The following is a 20,026-nucleotide window of genomic DNA, read 5'->3' as shown; positions in this document are numbered from 1 at the left end:
TCTCTTATTTTCTCAAAGTTATATAGTTATTTAGGTCATTTGCAGAAGAAAATGCGATTTGACTCTAACGTGTTCCCATTTCGTCCACTGCATTGTTTACACTTCTACAGTATTGTTTACACGCTTAATTTACATATTTAGATTAAAACGAAATGATTTAACGGCTACTTAAAGAGCACCCCGACCGTCTCCAAACGCACCAGATTTTACGATATACATCTTTTTTCTTAAACATATTAACGATTTGAAAGCATTTCCCCTTTATTCACTGCTCAAAAGCATTTAAACACAACCAGCGCATCTTAATAATCGCCAAACAGATCACACAATCCGCGCATGATCATAATAAACAAAACAAACAAATAAAATAATGTCCAGCGAGCATCACCACGAGTGTTTGGAGAAGAAGAAATCCCGTGAACGGATGTGAGAAGAGCATGAAGAGAGGCTCAACCCCTTTCTCTTTCAGCCGTTCTGTTGCTTTTTGTTTGGGTTAACAATAGAGAGAGAGAGAGGAGAGAGAGAGAGAGAGAGAGAGAGAGAGAGAGAGAGAGAGAGAGAGAGAGAGAGAGAGAGAGAGAGAGAGAGAGAGAGAGAGAGAGAGAGAGAGAGAGAGAGAGAGAGAGAGAGAGAGAGAGAGAGAGAGAGAGAGAGAGAGAGAGAGAGAGAGAGAGAGAGAGAGAGAGAGAGAGAGAGCAGAACAGAACAGAACAGAAGCGCGTTCAGCGCTCCATGCCTTCAGTCTAGCGGAGCGGGCGATGGATGTGAGATTTTACCCTGCACCTCCTTCAAGCGTGGGCTCCTGTACATTACCCACCGACACCAGCCTCTCCTCTCTGGACTATTACCACTGCAACAAGGTAATTTACCCCAGCATGCGTTGGCTTCTCCTCCTCTTACTTCTTCTTTATCTTCTTTTACGCACCAGTTTCTCTGTACTAAAATGGGAAATAACCTGCTTCGCTCACTTCAGGACTGTTTCATCTGTTGCAAATTCGCCCATGAGGTGCTAAAAATGTGTAGGCTGCAATGCATGTGGTGATTTTCGCGTGCAATTCTTAGTGCGCGATTGTCGGGCTGTCCGGACAGTGCATCATCGCAAGGTGGAAAACAGTCCCAAACTTAGTTTGGAATAAAAGGGATTTTATTGCGCACATGCATTCGCATCACTAGCCTAAATGCATGCATGCAAAAGCAAGCTAGTCGATGCTGTAAATATGGCAAAGCATTGGATTGAGGATAGTCTGAACTAAAGTCCGCGAAAGACTCGTTTCCCGAGGGAAGATGGAGAGCTCCCGTCCAGCTCCTCTTGTTCGGCGTGAATTATAGGAGACATGCAGCACTTCTGTAGGCTGTCTGGATGCGAATTAGTTTCCTAATTGCTTTGTTGATGGAATTGCATCTCTCCGTGACGTAGTCGCACGTGTTGGAAGCAGCGAACAATTAATTAGTTCTTAGGCGCGTAATTTTATTTATTAGCGACAGAGTTGACCTTACAACCTGATTTCAAAGATGATCTGGATGTGTTTTATGCATTTTGAGCCGATCAGAAATACAAAGTGCATTCTGAGCAATGCTTTTAAACAGAATGCGTGCGTTGTGGTAGACTCAAATGTGGTTTGCCAATGAGCGCGTAACTATAACGGGCCAACATGTATGTAATAGTGACTGAAAGTAGTGTCAGTAGATGCTGACAAGGATGGGATTTGCACTTAAAACAAAATAGACACTTTAGACACTTATTTTATCTCCGCATTGTGTTGTACATGAGTTATGTGGCAGAATAATTCAAATCTGAGCTCGTGTTGCTTTGTGGATTTTAATGTCAGCCTCTGTGCATAATGCAACTGCGTAGGCTATAATTCAGGTTTAGTTGATGTGCTGTCAGATTGCTTTGTGTGTTTGCCTTCGCTGTAAGTTTCCATAACGTCTAGTTTTTTATCTTTTGTGCTGTCTTAGTACGGAAGTTGGACATAAAAACGCCAAATTCACATTGTGTTTACACAGAATTCGGAATTGAATGTCGCGCTGGTTTAGCCGCACGTTAATTTTAAATTCGCGATAGTAGCGAATACATAATAAGAGTTCAGTGTTTTACTGCTCAATATTAACACTCGATCTACAATGAGATTTTTGGGGGCAAATCACACTGTATTAAAATGTTAGCCAATCAGCCGTGAGAATTATTGAACTGTCGAGAGGGGTGTGTTATTTTTACAGCCACTTTTTATATTAAAAATAAGTCAGAACTTTGTTTTTCTTGATAAATGTTTTTCCTTGAACTTGATATTTATTTACTTGATATTAAACTTTCTATTCATGTATTAAAATAGGCACTGTAAACTATATGAATTAAGTGAGCCAGTATAAACATTGAATCTGATGTCTTTTAAGAGTGAATGCATGTTTTGAATAACCCACTTTATCTTTTGACGCATAAAGAAGAAACCTCTCTCCACAAGACAGGCTGTGATGAAGCTTTTAAAGTCAGCCATTGTGACAGAGAGTAACTCATAATTTGCTGATGGGTGTTTATAGTAGGGTGTCACAGAGTTAAGCTTGTGGCTCTGAGCATATGGAAAAGATCAGCCGGCGGAGTAATCCAAGCCAACTCCATACGTTGAAAAATGATCCTGTGCAAGTGGACATTATGAAACAAAATTTTTAGGGGGGGGGAAGCCTGCTCGCCCCACCACAATGGCCCTCTTTATGTGCCCCAGCTTTAATAATGCAATATTCTCCAGCATTCTTGAGAGGCCCCAATTGAAGGTCATGTATGGAGGTCTCGCATTAATATGTAACGTTTGAGAGTTTTTTTTGTTGCGTGAAAGTGGTTTTTACAGTGGTGCCACATGAACCGGAAATGGATCTGAAAAACTAGGCCATCCATGATAAGTGACGATCGTTTCCTGTTGCGTACGCACAAACATGCTACATGCTGCATTCCGGAGACACGCGTGAGCTTTTACATGCTTGCATGTGAATTATAGTGAATGGAAGAACAGTGCACATACTGTTTGACTGCGATAAGAATTGAAGTATTTTGAGGTTTTCATTAAATAAATAGCCTAATTTCTTGACTTTTATTTTACCAATGTATTTTTCTAGATTACATTAAGGTAAGATGCACAACATTTCTGTCAAGATGACAACCAAATTCTGCCCTTTTAAAAAAAAATCAATATGCTTTTGCTTTTCTCTGGTGGTTAAAATATACTCAAAAATGCTGGATTGTAATAACCCTGTGTTTATTATGTCCATATTTGACTCAACATTGAGTTAAAACAACCCAACATTTTATTTAAAATGCACAGTGGACACAAGGGGGTGACAGAGTTCACTGTAATTGCGCGCATTTGTATTTGTGTTCAGCTAGCTAGTTATTAGCATAATAGATATTTCTAAAATACTTAGATTTTTATAAAACCTAAACAATAAAGACACAATTCTGAATGCAACAACATGTTTTATAGCGAATGTTGTAATTAAATTATTTGCATATGCATTCTAAAAATGTACAGCTGTCATTACTCAAAGTGCGTCAAATATTGACACCCAATGTTGGGTTAAATTTTTCTCAGTTTAAATTAATTTGCACTACTTGAACTCAACAGTTGGGTTCATACTTATTTGACTCAACATTGAGTTAAAACAACCCAACATTTTAGTTAAAATGTACAGTGGACACAAGGGGGGCGACGGAGTTCACTGTAATTGCGCGCATTTGTATTTGTGTTCAGCTAGCTACTTATTAGCATAATAGATATTTCTAAAATACTTAGATTTTTATAAAACCTAAACAATAAAGACACAATTCTGAATGCAACAACATGCTTTATAGTGAAAATTGTAATTTAATTATTGCATATGAATTCTAAAAATGCACAGCCGTCATTACTCAAAGTTGGGTCAAATTTCGACACCCAATGTTGGATTAAGTTTTTCTTAGTTTTAATTAATTTGCACTACTTGAACTCAACAGTTGGGTTTATACTTATTTGATTCAACATTGAGTTAAAACAACCCAACATTTTATTTAAAATTCACAGTGGACACTAGGGGGCGACAGAGTTCACTTTAATTGCGCGCATTTGTATTTGTGTTCAGCTAGCTAGTTATTAGCATAATAGATATTTCAAAAATACTTCGATTTTTATAAAACCTAAACAATAAAGACACAATTCTGAATGCGACATGTTTTATAGCGAAAATTGTAATTTAATTATTGCATATGCATTCTAAAAATGCACAACTGTCATTACTCAAAGTTGGGTCAAATTTTGACACCCAATGTTGGGTTAAGTTTTTCTTAGTTTAAATTAATTTGCACTATGTGAACTCAACAGTTGGGTTTATACTTATTTGACTCAACGTTGAGTTAAAACAACCCAACATTTTATTTAAAATGCACCGTGGACACTAGGGGGCGACAGAGTTCACTTTAATTGCGTGTATTCGTATTTATACTTAGCTAGCTAGTTATTAGCATAATAGATATTTCTAAAATACTTAGATTTTTATAAAAACGAAACAAAAGAGACACAATTCTGAATGCAACAAAATGCTTTAATTGCTAAAATTATCATTTAAAATTTAGCATATGCACTTCTTAAAATGTGTGGCTGTCGTAACTCAAAGTTGGGTCAAATATTATAATTTTGGTGTATTGAATTTAATTAGCCTTTTTTAATTAGCAGTTGGGTTTCTACATATATCTGACCAAACGTTGGTACCAGCCCCTATAAGAGTGTATTTCTCCAGCCAAAACTGCAAACATCACTCTCGCAACTTTATCATAAATTTGAGTTTTGTTCTTATGCCTTTAAAAAGAAATTGATGACATATTTTGGTAATACTATCGTTTAAATCAATTCCCAAAATTACATACTGGCTCATTACTTGCTTATCGTTAGTTATTGTATTAATACTAATCCCACCCAATACCTAAACCCAACTTACTACATTAATAACTATTAATAATTAGTAGTTTATTGAGCTAAAATGGTAGTTTATTAATATTATGTAATGGAAAGAGCAACCAAAATGTCAAATAACACATGCAGTTGGGTTTATACGTATTTGACCCAATGTTGGGTCCAGCCTCTTTAAGAGTCTATTTTTTTATTAGAGTCAAAACTGTAAAAATCACTCACACAAGTTTATCATAAATTTGAGTTTTGCCACTAACAAGAAATTGATGACATATTTTAGTAATACTTTAGTTTAAATCCATTCCCACTATAAAATACCGACTCATACCTGCTTATTATTAGTTATTGTATTAGTACTAATCCCACCCAATACCTAAACCCAACTATTACATTAATAACTATTAATAATTAGTAGTTTATTGAGATAAATATCTAATAAAGAGTGACCAAAATGTCAAATAACACATGCTGTTGGGTTTATACGTATTTGACCCAATGTTGGGTCCAGCATCACAAAAATCAGCAAAAATCACTCTCGCAACTTGATCATACATTTTTAATTTAGGTTCCTATTTCATTAAAAAGAAATTGATGACATATTTTGGTAATACCTTAGTTTAAATAAATTCCCACTATTAAATACTGGCTCATTACTTGCTTATTGTTAGTTATTGTATTAGTACTAATCCCACCCAATACCTAAACCCAACTATTACATTAATAACTATTCATAATTAGTAGTTTATTGAGCTAAAATGGTAGTTTATTAATATTATGTAATGGTAAGAGCGACCAAAATGTCAAATAGCACATGCAGTTGGGTTTATACGTATTTGACCCAATGTTGGGTCCAGCATCACAAAAATCAGCAAAAATCACTCTCGCAACTTTATCATACATTTATAATTTATGTTCTTATGCCATTAAAAAGTAATTGATGACGTATTTTGGTAATACCTTAGTTTAAATAAATTCCCACTATTAAATACTGGCTCATTACTTGCTTATTGTTAGTTATTTTATTAGTACTAATCCCACCCAATACCTAAACCCAACTATTACATTAATAACTATTCATAATTAGTAGTTAATTGAGCTAAATATCTTAGTTTATTAATATTATGTAATGGTAAGAGCGACCAAAATGTCAAATAACACATGCAGTTGTGTTTATACAAATTTGACCCAACGCCACCGTTGGGTCCTGCCTCTTTAAGAGTCTAGTTCTTTCTTAGAGCTAAAAAAATGCAAAAATCACTCACACAAGTGTATCCTAAATTTGAGTTTTGTTATTTTGTCATTAAAAAATAAAAAGATAGCATATTTTAGTAACACTATAGTTTAAATATCAGTTAACACTGGCTCATTACCTGCTTATAGTTATTTTGTTCGTATTAATCCTACCCATTACATAAACCCAACTATTACATTAATTACTATTAATAATTAGTAGTTAATTGAGCTAAATATCTTAGTTTATTAATAGTATGTAATGGTAAGAGTGACCAAAATGTCAAATAACACACGCAGTCGTCATGCATATGTAGTTTGCAGACGGTTGCACCTCAGAATAGGGAACCAACTTTTACAGCTATAACAACCAGGCAATCGATAATACATTAACCAGTGTCATCATTTGCCCTGCAACAAACCTGCCAGATCCATACTTCCAATGCAAACACGCCTGGCGCTGCGAATAACCGCTATGCTAGTATTTACTCAAGCACCCATTGGTCCGGCGCTGCAAAATCAGACATTTAACCTGCAAGAGTTCTGTGCAAGATTCTTTTGGCCATTTTTATTTTATTTTTTTGTTTCTGTGCTGTCTTCATGCTAAAGTTGCAGTTGAGCTGTGACTCATTCTCACTTTGAGTCCACTGACTTTCTATCTCTCGTTTTCATGAGTGGGTGTATTGTTTGTTAAGCATACGCTCTGTGAATTCCTCCTCTAAAGGCCATCTCTTCATAAATGCATGTTTCACCCAGAGAATATTTGTCGAATGCATTATGACTTGTGCATGGCCCCGGGCTCATTGGCTGCGTTTAAAATTGAAGCTGGATAGGTTAAGAGAAGATGGACCACTTCCCCCTCTTCACCTCCGTTACTGTATTAATGCAGACAGAGATAGGCAGACCACAGCTAGACTCAAACCAACTCTACTTCTGACTCTTAGATCATCAAGCGCATTTACAGCGCTCACCGGGTCAAGAGAGATTCATCTGTAACTGATCGAATGCTCTAAGATATTAAAATTGCTTTTATTTTGGGGTATTTTTGACGGCATGTTTATCTAGTAGCATATATGGTTCATCAGTGTGTGTGTTATTTCAATCAAAGCGTTCTTGTCTTTTTTAGTCTTTCAATATTTTCGCATCTATCCAGTCAGTCTCAGCATATGTTTTTCATTGCTTTTGCATTCAGACGTTTTGACAGATTATGGATGTAAATTTCATCCTTACACTTGTATCAAACCCAATTTGGGTAAAATATGGGCAAACCCAAATATTCAGCTAAAAGATTCAGATAAGAGTGTTGGTGAAAATATCAAGAGAGATTGATCTGTCTAAGATATTGAAATTGGTTTTATTTTGGTGTATTTTTGAAGGCTTGTTTCTGTTGTACACTGAAAAAAACAACCCAGGCTCATTCTGAGAACGTAGTCCCGAGGACGTTTCTGGAGACCGCGAAATACGTCCCGGGAGGTACGTATTTTTGCAGTTTTTGTTTTCGCAAGTCTGCGAGAAGCCGCTGTGCGCACTTTTTCCCGCGCCGTTCTCGCGTAAACCCGCTAGAGGCCGCTGTCGAACGACCTTCCGCCTGGATGACAGAATGATTGACCGTGCGACCGGCCAATCGGCTGACCCACCCTCCTCCGTCCCTAAACCCAACCAACGATGATTCACAAAAGCCGTCCAGAAAAAGAAAAGCCCTCGTCTGATTTTTACCACGTTTTCGGATTTTGACCACATTCTCACCCTGTGATGAACTTGTTCGCTTCATTTTTTGGATTTTGTTTTTGTTTTCTTACCTGATTTCTGAAACCGCTCTTCCCCGGACTCGAACCCGGTCGTCGTCGTGGTCAGCCCCTCTCTGCGCCTCGAGTCCGCCAGAGTACACGAAGAGCTAACCGGACAAACTGGTTGCAGCGGGAAAGCCCTCCACATGGAGCGCCAAAAGGAACAGCGTCACACCGCCCCGCAGCGTTCGCTTAAAAAAATGAAATGCAGCCGTACGTACCCCCAGCTACGTATTTCGCGGTCTCCAGAAACGTCCACGGGACTACGTTCTCAGAATGAGCCTGGGTTGGAAAAAAATGATGTCTGCAAAACTGTTGAATTTAAACAAACAAATTAAATTTAAGAAAATTCAACTTAATTTGTTTGTTTAAATTCAACCCAAATAAATAGTTTACAACCACTTAACGTAAAAATTTTTAGTAAATCCAAGGAATCATCTTTGAATAACTTTAATCAGTGTATCGTGAATGGTTCATCAGTGTGTGTATTTCAATCAGAGCATTTGTCTTTATAGTCTTTCAATGCTTTTGCATTTATCCAGTCAGCCTCATCAAATATGACAGATTTTGGAAGTAAATTGCATCTTTACACTTGTTTTAAACCCAATTTGGAAAATGTGAGCAAACCCAAATACTAAGTTAAAAAATGTAAAGACAAATTTAAACCAGTGGTTTAGGTTTATGCTTATTTTATCCAAATGTGGCACGAAAATAAAAAGAGTAATAAGAGTTTTGGTAAAAATATCAAGAGAGATTGATCTGTCTAAGATATTGAAATTGGTTTTATTTTGGTGTATTTTTGAAGGCTTGTTTCTGCTGTACACTGAAAAAATGATGTCTGCAAAACTGTTGCAAACAATTGATTTGTGTTGAATTTAAACAAACAAATTAAATTTAAGAAAATTCAACTTAATTTGTTTGTTTAAATTCAACACAAATAAATTGTTTACAACCACTAAACGTAAAAAAAATTATTGAATCCAAGGAATCATCTTTTAATAACTTTTTTCAGTGTATCGTGAATGGTTCATCAGTGTGTGTATTTCAATCAGAGCATTTGTCTTTATAGTCTTTCAATACTTTTGCATTTATCCAGTCAGCCTCATCAAATATGGCAGATGTTGGAAGTAAATTGCATCTTTACACTTGTTTTAAACCCAATTTGGAAAATGTGAGCAAACCCAAATATTAAGTTTAAATATGTAAAGACAAATTTAAACCAGTGCTTCAGGTTTATCCAAATGTAGCCTGAAAATAAAAAAGTAGTAAGAGTGTTGGTAATAGTAATATCTTTTACTCTGGGTCAAGAGAAATGGATCTGTAAAGGATCAAATGGTCTATGATATTGAAATTGTTTTATTTTGCTGTATGTTTGAAGGCTTGTTTCTGCTGAATGGTTCATCAGTGTGTGTATTTCAATCCGAGCATTTGTCTTTATGGTCTTTCATTGTTTTCTCATCTATCCAGTCAGTCTCAGCTTTTTTAAAATTAGTTTTATTATCTTTGCTTTTGCATTCAGAAGTATTGACTGGTAAGGGATGTAAAATATGGGCAAACCCAAATATTGAGCTAGAAATGTAAATGACAATTCTAAAGCAGTGGTTCAGGTTTATCCCTATTTTATACAAATGTGGCACGAAAATAAAAAGAGTAATAAGAGTTTTGGTGAAAATATCAAGAGAGATTGGTCTAAGATATGAAAATTGGTTTTATTTTGCTGTATTGAAGGCTTGTTACTGCGTTATCGTGAATGGTTCATCAGTGTGTGTATTTCAATCAGAGCATTTGTCTTTATAGTCTTTCAATATTTTTGCATTTATCCAGTCAGCCTCATCAAATATGACAGATTTTGGAAGTAAATTGCATCTTTACACTTGTTTTAAAGCCAATTTGGCAAATTCGGGCAAACCCAAATATTGAGCTAAAACATTTAATGACAAATTTAAACCAGTGGATCTGGTTTATCCGTATTTTTTATAAATATAGCCTGAAAATAAAGAAGCAATAGGAGTGTTGGTAATAATATTATCTTTTACAGTGAGTCAAGAGAGATTGGTAGTGAATCGAATGGTCTAAGATATTGAAATTGGTTTTATTTTGGTGTATGTTTGATGGCATGTTTCTGTAGTATTGTGAATGGTTCATCAGTGTGTGTTATTTCAGTCAAAGCATTTGTCTTTATGGTCTTTCAGTATTTTTGCATTTATCCATTCAGCCTCAGCTTCATCTTTGCATTTGCATTTAGAAATATCGACAGACTATGGATGTAAATTGCATCTCTACACGTGTATCAAACCCAATTTTGGTAAAATACTGTATGGACAAACCCAAATATTTAGTTAAACATGTAAATAGCAAATTTAAAGCAGTGGTTATCTCTGTTTTATCCAAATGTGGCATGAAAATAAAAAAAATAATAAGAATATTGGTGAAATATCAAGAGAGATTGGTCTGTCTAAGGCAGTGTTTCCCAACCCTTTTCCTGGAGGCACACCAACAGTACATATTTTGGATGTCTCCCTTACCTGACTAATTAACTTCAGGTTTTGGAGTCTCTTCTTATGTTCTAATTAGGTGATTCAGGTGTGTTTGATTAGGGAGACATTGAAAATGTGTACTGTTGGTGTGCCTTCAGGAACAGGGTTGGGAAACACTGGTCTAAGGTATTGAAATTGGTTTTTGTTTTGGTGTGTTTTTGAAGGCTTGTTTCTGCAGTATCGTGAATGGTTCATCAGTGTGTGTTATTTTAATCAAAGCATTTGTCTTTATAGTCTTTCAATGCTTTTGCATTTATCCAGTCAGCCTCATCTTATTCTTTTTTCATCATCTTTGCTTTAGCGTTCTGAAATATTGACAGATTATGAATGTCAGTTGCTTCTTTACATGTGTATCAAACCCAATTTGGGTATAATATGGGCAAACCCAAATATTGAGTTAAAAATGTACATGACCAATGTAAAGCAGTGGTTCAGGTTTATCTCAGTTTTATTCAAATGTGGCACGAAAACAACAAGAGTAATAAGAGTGTTGGTGAAAATATCAAGAGAGATTGGTCTGGAACTGATTGAATGGTCTAAGATATTAAAATTGGTTTTATTTGCTATATTTTTGAAAGCTTCTGCATTATCGTGAGTGCTTCATCAGTGTGTGTTATTTAAATCAAAGCATTTATCTTTCAATGCTTTTGCATTTATACACTCAGTCTCATCTTACTACTTTTCTAATCAAATATGACAGATTATGGACGTAAATTGCATTCTTAAACATGTTTTAAACCCAATTTGGACGAACCCAAATATTGAGTTAAAAATGTAAATGACAAATTTAAACCAGTGGTTGGGGTTTATCCATATTTTACCCAGATGTGGCCTGGAAATAAAAAATAAAAATAAGATTGTTGGTGATACTAATATATTTTACACTGTGTCAAGAGAGATTGATCTGTAATAGATCTGCATTATCGTGAATGTTTCATCAGTGTGTGTCATCTAAATCAAAGCGTTTGTCTTTTACATTCTTTAATTTAGTTTCATCCTACATTGTTTGTCCCATCATATATCCTGTTGCATTCAGAAATATGACCAATTATGGAAGTAAATTGCATGCTTTGTGTTTGTTTTGAACCCAGTTTGGGTAAAATATAAGCAAACCCAGATACTGAGTTAAATTTTAAATGAAACATTTAAACCAGCGGTTCAGGTTTATCCATATTTGATTCAAATGGGGCCTGAAATAAAAAATAAATAAATAAAAGGGTGTTAGTAAAAATGTCCACTTTGTTATAAAGAACAGTTCTATAGTCTAAAAAAACATTGTCTACAATAAGGAGCCTTTAGTGTCATTTTAATGTTCTTTAGATGCCAATAATGAGGTTTTATTTTTAATAGCGTGCGCCGTTTCATGTTGACTTAAATGAGTAGTTCTACTCTAGAATAGGAACCAATTCTCACTTTTAACTTGCTTTGCATGTCTACAGTATTAACACATTTGCTCTTTATTAGTACTTATAAAACTCATTTTGCATGATCTTATTCTACATCCCCAATCACCTAACCTTAACTACTACATTACTGAATTTTAATGCACAGCAAATTATTAGTTGTGGTGAAATCTATAGTTTGTGCTTTGATGATGAGAACTGAACCTTCAATTAAAGTGTAACCAAACTGTGTCATCATTTACTCACAATCTACTTCCTCCAAATCTGTTACACTTGAGTTTAGGTAGCAATTCTCACCATTTACTACTGGCTTATTACCTGTTTATTAAGATATTGGCTGTTTATTAGTATTTATAAAGTATGATCTTATTCTGCATCTTAATACCTAAACCCAACTATATTAATAACTATTAATAAGCAGCAACTGAGTTAAAAGTCAGTTAATGGTTTAATAATAGTGAGAGTTGTATCTTAAAAAAAATCTGACTCTGTGTTAAGAAGATATTGTGAAAAAACGTTGAAATCCAAATGGTTACCATTGACTTCCATATAGAACAATCACAATGGAAGTCAATGGCGACCAATTGGACTTAAAGCATCTTCAGATGGTCACCATTGACTTCAGTAGTATGGGGAAACTACCATGAAAGTCAATGGTGTCCAATTGGACTTGAAGCATGTTCAGATGATCACCACTGACTTCCATAGTATGGGAAGACTACCATGAAAGTTAATGGTGTCCAATTGGACTTAAAGCACATCCAGCTGGTCACAATTGACTTCAGTAGTATGGAAAAGCTACCATGGAAGTCAATGGTGACCATTTGGACTTAAAGCACCTTCAGATGGTCACCATTGACTTCCATAGTATGGGAAAACTACCATGAAAGTTAATGGTGTCCAATTGGACTTAAAGCATCTTCAGATGGTCACCATTGACTTCTATAGTATGGGAAAACTACCATGAAAGTCAATGGTGTCCAATTGGACTTAAAGCATCTTCAGATGGTCACCATTGACTTCCATAGTATGGGAAAACTACCATGAAAGTTAATGGTGTCCAATTGGACTTAAAGGATCTTCAGATGGTCACCATTGACTTCCATAGTATGGGAAAACTACCATGAAAGTCAATGGTGTCCAATTGGACTTAAAGCATCTTCAGATGGTCACCATTGACTTCCATAGTATGGGAAAACTACCATGAAAGTTAATGGTGTCCAATTGGACTTAAAGGATCTTCAGATGGTCACCATTGACTTCCATAGTATGGGAAAACTACCATGAAAGTCAATGGTGTCCAATTGGACTTAAAGCATCTTCAGATGGTCACTATTGACTTCCATAGTATGGGAAAACTACCATGAAAGTCAATGGTGTCCAATTGGACTTAAAGCATCTTCAGATGGTCACCATTGACTTCTATAGTATGGGAAAACTACCATGAAAGTCAATGGTGTCCAATTGGACTTAAAGCATCTTCAGATGGTCACCATTGACTTCCATAGTATAGAAACACTACAACGGAAGTCAATGGTGACCAACTGGACTAAAAGCATGTCCAGATGACATGTACGGTTGATATCACAGTCTTTGCTACGGTTTCTTGCAGTGACTTTTGCAGCACTTTGACTTTCATTTTCAATTGTGCATCCGAGTGTCAGGCGTCAAAAGAAAAGGCACCTCAGACATAAGCGACAGCCAAAAAAAAAAAAAAGCTTATCGCTCCAGAATCAGATCCCTGAAAGTGGGTGGCGGTGGCACATTACCAGCTGTGTGACGGCAGAAAACCTTGATTCATTTAAAGCCTTAACTTCTTATTTAGCCTGTTCAAAGAGTCTGTCTCTCTCTCTGTCTAACTCTTTGAGCTTGTATTTCTCTGCTTAAACCAGCTAAAAATAACTCGTAGGCCTAGCAATTACTGGAAATGGCTGCAGAGTGGTGCATCTATAAGTGCAACTGTCTTTAGCTTAAATAATACTTTAACCAGAATCCATCAGCGGAGCATCCACGGTATATGCAGGGGAAATTAGAGATTTTCCAAGAACAAAATTGCACCTATTATTTTATTTCTGCATGTCGTGCTCATAAAAACAAGCCTTTTCTGCACTGTAATAAAATGCAATGACAAAAAGTCAAGACAACACGTGTGTTTGTTATTAATTATTATTATTTTTTAAGTTATACACAGTTTAGATTCACATTTTTAGCCAGTTTGATTGATGTAAGTTAATTTGATTTAAGCAATACTTGTTTTACAGTGTGTGTACATGCTCATGCGTCGTAGTAGACATGATGTGTATGAATACACATATGCCAATATTCAAATAAGCCTTAACGCTTACTAATGAGAATTAATCTCAAGGTGTTTTCTATTGTACTTTATCATCCTTTTTGCAATTTAATAATAAAAACCATTACTCTAAGCATGATATATGGAATAATAATGTAATATTTAATTAAGTTTTTAACAATTTAACACATTTTAAATGAAGATTTTTGGTTATTAAACCTGTTAATAATATTTTTGCTTATGTTAATGTTGTGATAAACCATGTTCGCAATTTATCACAGCAAGAAAATGTGATAGCTACACGGTAAAAATAATGACTACAAATGTTCTTGGATTTCAACTACATTTTTTAAAGTTATGCAAAGTTTAACTTAATATTTTAAGTCCGTTTGATTGATATAAATTGAGATGGTAAATTTGATTCAACTCAAAAATATTAAGGCAGCAGTCATTTTTTTTTTGCAAATATAAAGATTGCAAGGAAAAATTACGCTCCAGCCATGATGGCTCAGTGGTTAGCACTGTCTCCTGACAGCAAGAAGGTTACTGGTTCAAGTCTCTGGGTCAGTTGGCGTTTCTGTGTGGAGTTTGCATGTTCTCCCCGTGTTCGTGTCCCCAACAGTCCAAACACATGCGCTGTAGGGGAATTGAATAAACTACATTTGTAGTGCAGGGGTGCCCAAACTTTTTTGTGTGAAGGGCCAAAAATTAAATATCATTGAGAGCCAGGGTCCGAAGGAAAATATACCAGACTATATTACATTAAAGCTGCCATGAGTAATTTCCTAATTTATTATAAGATTTAAAAGTAAATAGAAAACATTACTTTAAATCGTATTACTAATGCAGTATAACTTTAATAACTTAACTTATTGCAATAAAAACATAAACAATCACATTTAAAACACAGTGGCGTCCAATGCTGGATACACTAGTTAAGCAGAATCTGCCTTTGACTTGAAGTCTCCGCACTGTCGGGTGACAGAATGTAGGCCTACATTTAAACAAAATCTGATTAATTTACACCCTTTAATTGAAACATTTCATTTCAGTTAGCTTTTAACAATAAAACAAATAAAGGCTTACATTGGATTTGAATAGACAATCTCAAAACATTTGCATCATTCTCAGATGGGTGGGCCAAATCAAAGGTTACCATGGGCCAACTTTGGGTATGCGAGCTGTCACTGGGGTGTTACCTTTTCAAAAGGTACAAATTTATACCTAAAAGGTCCATATTAATACCTTAAGGGAACATATTAGTTCATAAAAAGTACGAAAGTGTTCCTCTTAAAATGTTTAGGTACTAATATATCATGTTGAGGTACCAATATGGACCAATGTGCACCTTTTGAAAAGGTACCACCCCAGTGACAGCTCGCGCACCTCTATTTCTGAGAGTGTGTGAGAGTGTGAATGAGTGTGTATGGATGTTTCCCAGTACTGGGCTGCAGCTGGAAGGGCATCCGCTGCGTAAAACATATGCTGGAATAGTTGGCGATTCATTCCGCTGTGGCGACCTCCGAAATAGAGACTAAGCTAAAGGAAAATGAATGGATGAATGAAACTTCAGCTGTTACACTGATCCAGTATGTTCTAATTCAGTTTTTTAATTGTAAATCAGCACATCAGCAGCACACCTGCCAATCAAATGCCTTTAAATCAAGCTTTACTGTATGTACATGTTTACATTCAATCACCCTATTGTTATTGCAGTGAAAACTAACGAGTGAACGAACGGCGAAAGATCCTATCAGTGTGCATAAAGCAAATGCCGGCAGTAATTACCTTTTCCTGTATGTGACAGTTCTCCTCTTTCCTCGACACTGTAATGGAGATGTGAGATAAAATGAGCTGCGTTTTTGACACGGGGAAGTTAATTAGCTGGAAAGAGGCGGCCGAGGCCTAACTGAAGCTGCGCTGAGCCCTTCATTTGTATGGCGATCCATCTAACACTGATCATAAACCAGCCTGAGAGACACTCTTCACGTAATATTCTCATCTGTCAGGTCGGTCTGGATCTGGTATGTGTATGAGCACACTGTAAACAAATATCTGTTCATTAACTTTGCGTTTTCAGTTTATTTCGGCTCGTGAATTGCATTATGGGATGTTGATCTCTGCTCTGTCCACTTTTGATGTTGAAAATTGAACTCTACAGTTTAACAAAGTGACTTTTATTGGCATTTTAGTCGTTTAGATAAATAATATAATGTAGAAGGTATAATATCTAAAGAAATAAGTCTGTAAAATAACAGAAAAGGTACTGGCAGTTTACAAATGTTCATGATAAGTCACTTTTCTGACCTTTTCAAGGTTAAAAGTTGTTGGAAGTAAGATCGAGGTCCCATGATGCAATTCAAAAGCAGAAATAAATGGAGAAAAATAAAAACTTGAATTACAAAATATGGAAAACTGCTAATTTACGGATATTTCTTAACAGTACAGGTAGTAAACAGCATATAGACTGCAGACTTTTATATGGATTTTCAGAATAGTTCCAATATTTTCCAGTATTTAATGCAATGGTGATGACATTAATTATGATACTTCAGAAGTATCCACTTAGAGACAAAAAATCACTGTTTGTTTATATAGCAGTATTATATATGTGAAGAGAAAATAACAGCCCTCCTGTGAAATTATTGGTAACACTTTACAATAAGGTTCATTAGTTAATGCATTTACTAACATGAACTAATGATGAACAACACTTGTACAGTATTTATTAATCATAATTGAACATTTACTAATGCTTTATTAACATCCATGTCCATGCTTGTTAACATTAGTTAATGCACCGTGAGTTAACATGAACAGTGAACAACTGTATTTTCATTAACTAATGTTAACTAACATGAACAAATACTGTAGTAAATGTATTGTTCATTGTTTGTTCATGTTAGTAAATGTATTAATTAACATTAACTAATGAACCTTGTTGTAAAGTGTGACCATTTAATTATTATTCTAATATTATTACAGTGCTGTTTAACAGAAAGATTTTACAGCATTAGAAACAAATAGTTTTAATGACTTATTTTAATAACTAATTTTATTTTTAACTAACTATTTTATAATAACTAATTTTAATTCTTTGCCATGATGACAGTACGTGTATTAGACAAGATACTAGTATTAAATAAAGTGACATTTAAAGGCTTAATTAATTAATGTGTATATACATACAGTTGAAGTCAGAATTATTAGTCCCCCTTTAAATTTTTTTCTTTTTTAAATATTTCCCAAATGATGTTTAACAGAATCAGGAAATGTTCACAGTATGTCTGATAATATTTTTTCTTCTGGAGAAAGTCTTGTTTGTTTTATTTCGGCTAGAATAAAAGCAGTTTTTAATTTTTTAAACACCATTTTAAGGTCATAATTATTAGCCCCTTGAAGCTATATATTTCGATAGTCTACAGAACAAACCATCATTATACAATAACTTGCCTAATTACCCTAACCTGCCTAGTTACCCTAATTAACCTAGTTAAGCCTTTAAATGTCACTTTAAGCTATATAGAAGTGTCTTGAAGAATATCTAGTCTAATATTATTTACTGTCATCATGACAAAGAGAAAATAAATCAGTTATTAGAGATGAGTTATTAAACTATTATGTTTAGAAACGTGTTAAACAAATCTCCTTTAAAGTGCAGGTATTACAATATTACAGTAATATATATATATATATATATATATATATATATATATACAGTTGAGTAAACCCAATACAGGTAAGCAGCAGTTGCCAAATACAGAGGTAACCATAACAACCAATTAGCATTGATACCCCAGCCCCAAAGAATCAACCCAGGCTCATTATTGTTACGCACCCCTGTATACATTTCTGGACAGCACACAAAATGTGTCCTAGGAGCTACGATTTTGCAGTTTTTGTTTTCATGAATCCACCAGAGGCCAATGTGTACCCTTTTGCAAAATTCTTATTTCTCTAGCAAGTGTCATCCGCACCTGCTGTTCTCGTGTTAATCCACCAGAGGCAGCTGTCGACTGACTGACAGATCAATCCGCCTACCTTCCTCCTCTAAACCATACCATTCATTCATTCATTTTCTTGTCGGCTTAGTCCCTTTTTTAATCTGGGGTCGCCACAGTGGAATGAACCGCCAATTTATCCAGCATTTGTTTTACGCAGCGGATGCCCTTCCAGCCGCAACCCATCTCTGGGAAACATCCACACACATACACTACGGACTGTTTAGCCTACCTAATTGACCTGTACCGCATGTCTTTGGACTGTGGGGGAAACCGGAGCACCCGGAGCAAACCCACGCGAACACAGGGAGAACATGCAAACTCCACACAGAAATGCCAACTGACCCAGCCGAGGCTTGAACCAGCAACCTTCTTGCTGTGAGGCAACAGCACTACCTACTGCGTTGCCAATTCTAAACCAAACCAATAGTGTTTTAAAAAGAAATCCAGTAAAAGAAAAACCCTTGATTTTTACCATGTTTTCAGATTTTACCACGTTCTCACCCTGTTATTTACTTGTTTATTGTATTTTTTTTTTTGCCTTTGTATTTTATCTGCTTTCTGGAACCGTTCTTCACTCCTCTCTGTGTCTCAATCCGCCGACTTATCGGTGCACTTTTCTCCATTCATAGTACTGCACTGTATATCTATATTCTGTGATACCATAACACATCAGGCATTCCTATTGAACAGCACTGCGTTATATTAATCCAAACACTTTCTCGTATACCTGTTCCTTCAAACCTATACTCTAATGATCATGTTTGATGGCAAATGTTAAGAAAAGCAAGCACAACGGAAGTTCTGGTGGTCAAGGCATGATGTGTGCGTGGTGTGTTTTAAGAGTGATATTGGTGTGTTGTTGCTTCTCAATAAAGCTCTGGTGGGCTCTGCTGTGCACCTGTATTGCTGTGAAAACGTCTCTGTGGTGAGCGAGACCTTTTCAGAACTATTCAGCGCTTTGCTTTATGAGTCAGAACCACAAAACTGTTGCAAAACTCCAATACTACGGGTGTGAACTACTGAGCTTTAAGAGAGGTGTGTGTGAAATGCACATTTGTATTGTGCGCTGGCGAGTGAAAATGAACGTGCACTGCAATTTAGGAAAGTAATATATGCACAGGTGTGGAGAAAAAATAAAATAAAATCAAGGGACCACTTGAAAATTCTGTTTCACTGATTTTAGTTGGTGTGAACGTTTTTAAAATGAAATGTTTATATTGCTTTTGTTCTATAAAGGTCTAACAATAACCATTTTTTCCTATCCAGAAAATGACAATTGGTCAGAATAATAAACGTGTGCATATATAATAATAATAGTAATATAAATAATAACATGTGTGTATATACTGTACGCTCACCGGCCACTTTATTAGGTACACCTTACCAGTTCCGGGTTAGACCTCTTTTGCCTTCAGAACTGCTTAATTCTTTGCAGCGATTCAGCAAGGTACTGGAAATATTCCTCAGAGATTTTGCTCCCTATTGACATGATGAGATTTGTCGGCTGCACATTCATGATGCCAATCCATCACATCCCAAAGGTGCTCTATTGGAGTGAGATCTGGTGTCTGTGGAGGCCATTTGAGCACAGTGAACTCATTGTCATGTTCAAGAAACCAGTCTGAGATGATTCGGGCTTTATGACATGGCACGTTATCCTGCTGGAAGTAGCCATCAGAAGATGAGTACAGGCATATCACACTGCTACTAGTGTGATATTGTGTTTATATAACAGTTCGACGGGATAACTGTGTATATAAAACGAAAATCAAACACGGAGAGTCTCAAATCACTTTTGTAAGAGGAACTACTTTCTTCCGCCGTTCATTCACATCTGCAGC

At 35.7% G+C, this 20,026-nt stretch overlaps 1 protein-coding gene across 7 annotated transcripts in view; it reads left to right on the top strand.

The window, feature by feature from the left end:
* Positions 1-712: 712 nt before the first annotated feature.
* The window catches only part of tox2 (TOX high mobility group box family member 2), a 288,055-nt gene continuing 268,741 nt past the window's right edge, over positions 713-20,026 (top strand). For all 7 annotated transcript variants that reach the window (XM_056460648.1, XM_056460645.1, XM_056460644.1 and 4 more), the window contains exon 1: positions 713-860. In XM_056460648.1, coding sequence (XP_056316623.1) covers positions 759-860 — 102 coding nt within the window. In that variant the 5' untranslated portion in view covers positions 713-758. The remainder of the gene's footprint in view (positions 861-20,026) is intronic.

This window comes from Danio aesculapii, chromosome 6, assembly GCF_903798145.1.
Source record: "Danio aesculapii chromosome 6, fDanAes4.1, whole genome shotgun sequence".
In the NCBI taxonomy this organism is placed as follows: Eukaryota; Metazoa; Chordata; class Actinopteri; order Cypriniformes; family Danionidae; genus Danio; species Danio aesculapii.
The sequence above is the reverse complement of the archived record's forward strand: the minus strand, read 5'-3'. Positions and strand labels throughout refer to the sequence as shown.